Below are 3,413 nucleotides of genomic sequence, written 5' to 3'. Positions count from 1 at the left end.
AAGGATGACCCAGACACACCCGAAGAGGAAGAGCTCATTGAAGAACGAGGAAGATGAAGAACCGTTCGGTCTACCTTCTGATGAAGAAGCTGAAGAAGAAGTAAATGCCCGTGATATTCACCACGATATTGGTTATCGTCCTTAAATGTTATTTACTAATCCTTTGCAATTGCGATTGTTTTTACAGGTCGAAGAGGAAGAAGAGGAGGAAGAAGAAGAGGAAGAGGAGGAAGAAGAGGAGGAGGAGGAAGAAGAAGAGGAAGAGGAAGAGGAAGAGGAAGAATAATAATGATAATTCCGTAATCTAAAAATATCTGAAAGACCAATTTCAAAAAAAAAAAAAACCACGAATGAAATGAATTTAACTTATTATATACTTCTGCCTCAATGTAAAAAAAAATATATTAAATGAATAATTGTACCATTTAAATACTGTTTGTTTGTACAGGACAAAGGATTAATAATAAACATTTGAGGATGAAGTTGATAGATTATTAAGTATTTAAGTATAATATATAGGTATTTATTTATATAGACGACAATCGACAATATTTTTGGCGCGGACGGGACATATTATTATTATTGTCAATCCCGTTGTTGTCCTTTATATAATTTATTGAAAAAAAAACTTGTGAATTTAAACGAGTCGTATTTAATTTAATTTTAAATGTTTTATATAAATTTATTCACTTCTATAGTAGAAGTTTGTTTGATATTTTTAAATTTATAACCGACATTAAAAACGTCTTGTTTAATATTATTATATTATATTTCTTTGTATATATATATAAACAATAATTATACCATCTTATATTATATTATACGTTGAACGTATATATAAAACGTATATATACATAAAGGTACCTACCGTATTCAGTACCTAAAATTTATTATGTGCGATACGGAATTTAATAAGTGCATTAAAAAAATGAATATATTATCAATGGAAGAAATACATTTTATATCAATCGGTTGTAATTATAAGTATAATATAATAATATTATATATAGTTCAGAAGAACATGCAGATAATGATAAATCAATAGCTACACCGATATTTGCAAATTTACTCTATATTTATATTATATATTATAGTTAGTTTAAATTATAATTATATAATATATTATTTTCTCAAACATGCAATCGGATTTGAAGCAAAATATAAATTATGGTCGTGCGAGTATACTGTAACATACCTGACAAAAAAAAAAAAGAAAGACTACTGAAACGTATGACAAAAATTGTAAAAATTATATGGTTAATAAATAATTTAAGAAATATACTCATATCATGAAATTCCCAAAAATAATATTTAAAAAAAAGTTATTACGTTCTAAACTAATTCACTCAAAAAAAAAAATTGAAAATTTTGAAAATTCTAAAAAATAAACTATTTAACTAGATAAATGTTGTTACCATCAAAATTGTTCTTATAATCAGATTTGAACTTTTTTATTTTTAGTATTAAGAAATAAAAATATTTTTTTTATATTATGCGTGTATAGTACAAGTGACTACACATTATATATTATATATATAAAAATTTTTAAAGTATTGATTAGAACAAAAGTAATTTCATCTGTCAGATTTTCTTGTTATACCCTGCAGTATAATATATCTACGCATATGCTGAAGTGAAACCTTTAAAGTCCTGAATACTGGAAACTCGCGATTTTTGAAATTTCGTCCGTTATTCGGAGGTGTCCGCTATTCCATTTTATAAAATATTAGCTGGACCCATCCATAAAAAATTCCTAAACACGCCATTGAGTACGTTGGAACGTGTATGGGTGTATCTATTTTTCTCCAAAAAACGACAGTTGGAAATACTGGGAATCTCCTGAGGGGCCTGGTCGTAGTATTTTTTAAGGAGTAATATTTTCGGCAATTCATATGACATGTACATTTGGACAATGTCAATTGGTGAGTAGGTATTAGGTTAGGACGTTAGGTAATGTAAGACTTACTCATAGGCGATTCTACCATCACGGAATAATTGTATTGGTTGTCAATTTATCATTTAATTCTGAATTCATGACTCATTAGGTATATATTTTATAATTTTTATATCTTTGTTATTTCACGATGTATCGTTCTGATCAAAAACTCAGTTGTTAGTTGTTGTATTAGTTCGTAGTTCCAGTGGTGTAGTTACTTGAGGGGGGGGGGGGTGTCGTATCCCCCGTGACTTTTTGTTTTAACTTGCGAACCATATTTATGTACTTATTATTTACTGGTACTAATATAGTATAGATATTTTATAGAAACAACAAATAAAAAGCCAGATCCCTATGGTAGCTGTAAGTTTTAACTAAGATAATCTTACTTCGTAATAAACACTAATTACTATTTCAAATTGATATTGCACAAAAATATTGAAACAATGCAGTTTAGTTCGATTTTTGGGAATTTTTTTCGGAAACCTATAGGTATAATAGGTGTATATTTCAAATTTTGAAGATATTTTGTCGCCTTTTGATATTATAACTAATCAAAAAATATTAAAGTTACAAAGGCATGATTTTTTTTAAAAGCTTATTTCATTAACATAAATCAGTAAAAGGTAGGCGTGTGGGGCAGAGCCCTCCACGAAACGCCACACTAAAATAGCGCCAAAAAAAATTAATTCGTTTTGAGTACGGTCTATTTGCGCCAAAATAAAAAAAGGTATGTTTTTGAGACAGTCTATTGCGCTAAATTTATACCTGTTTAAACATTTTACATTAACGATTTGGTATAATTATTATATTTTAAAGACACGTAGACGGCGTACGTTATAACGTATAAGTTATTACACTTGTAAGTATTGTAACTCATGATAAAGTTATTTTAATAAGCCTATAGATTTAAAAGTTTAGTATAATATGTCTCAATGAATGATTATACTTAATATCACACAATCATAATATTATTTCGCGTAGACCAGGCATGTCAAACACGCGGCCCGCGGCTCATTTTTTTGTGGCCCGTGACTACCAATATACATGGACAAAAAAAAAAATAATAAAATATTAATGTATTGTGTCACGACTATCATAGATTCTTAGGGAATGGTATTTTTGGTATACATTATTATACTGTCTTATCTTCTGATAAATTTATTTAATTTAGTTTTAATTGCTGTATTCGTGAACATAAAGAATAAAATTAAAAAATTTGTACAAAATGTTTTCGCTAAATTATTATGTGCGGCCCAAATAGTAAACTATTCAATATATTTGGCCCACTTGATACTTTGAGTTTGACATGCCTGGCGTAGACGCTATATTCATATTATTATCATGTATTTATGTTATACACGTGCTACAGAAATGTATTACATTTTCCATTATCCATAAAGGTCGAACCACCTATTTTTTTAATTATACCTATAATTAATATATTATTGTACAACTGTCAAAACTCACATACCGT

General features: G+C 28.2%; 1 protein-coding gene across 2 annotated transcripts in view; it reads left to right on the top strand.

The window, feature by feature from the left end:
* Nucleotides 1-494, top strand: part of LOC100163274 (troponin T) — a 13,397-nt gene extending 12,903 nt beyond the window's left edge. Inside the window, exons 12-13 of one of the 2 annotated variants that reach the window (XM_008183614.3) lie at nucleotides 54-100; nucleotides 188-494. In XM_008183614.3, coding sequence (XP_008181836.1) covers nucleotides 54-100; nucleotides 188-286 — 146 coding nt within the window. In that variant the 3' untranslated portion in view covers nucleotides 287-494. Of the gene's footprint in view, nucleotides 1-2; nucleotides 101-187 lie in introns of those variants that run through there. The other variant, XM_029487545.1, reaches the window with a different exon arrangement.
* Nucleotides 495-3,413: the final 2,919 nt, after the last annotated feature.

Source organism: Acyrthosiphon pisum, chromosome A1, assembly GCF_005508785.2.
Source record: "Acyrthosiphon pisum isolate AL4f chromosome A1, pea_aphid_22Mar2018_4r6ur, whole genome shotgun sequence".
Classification (NCBI taxonomy): domain Eukaryota; kingdom Metazoa; phylum Arthropoda; class Insecta; order Hemiptera; family Aphididae; genus Acyrthosiphon; species Acyrthosiphon pisum.
This window is presented reverse-complemented; position numbering and strand designations above follow the sequence as displayed.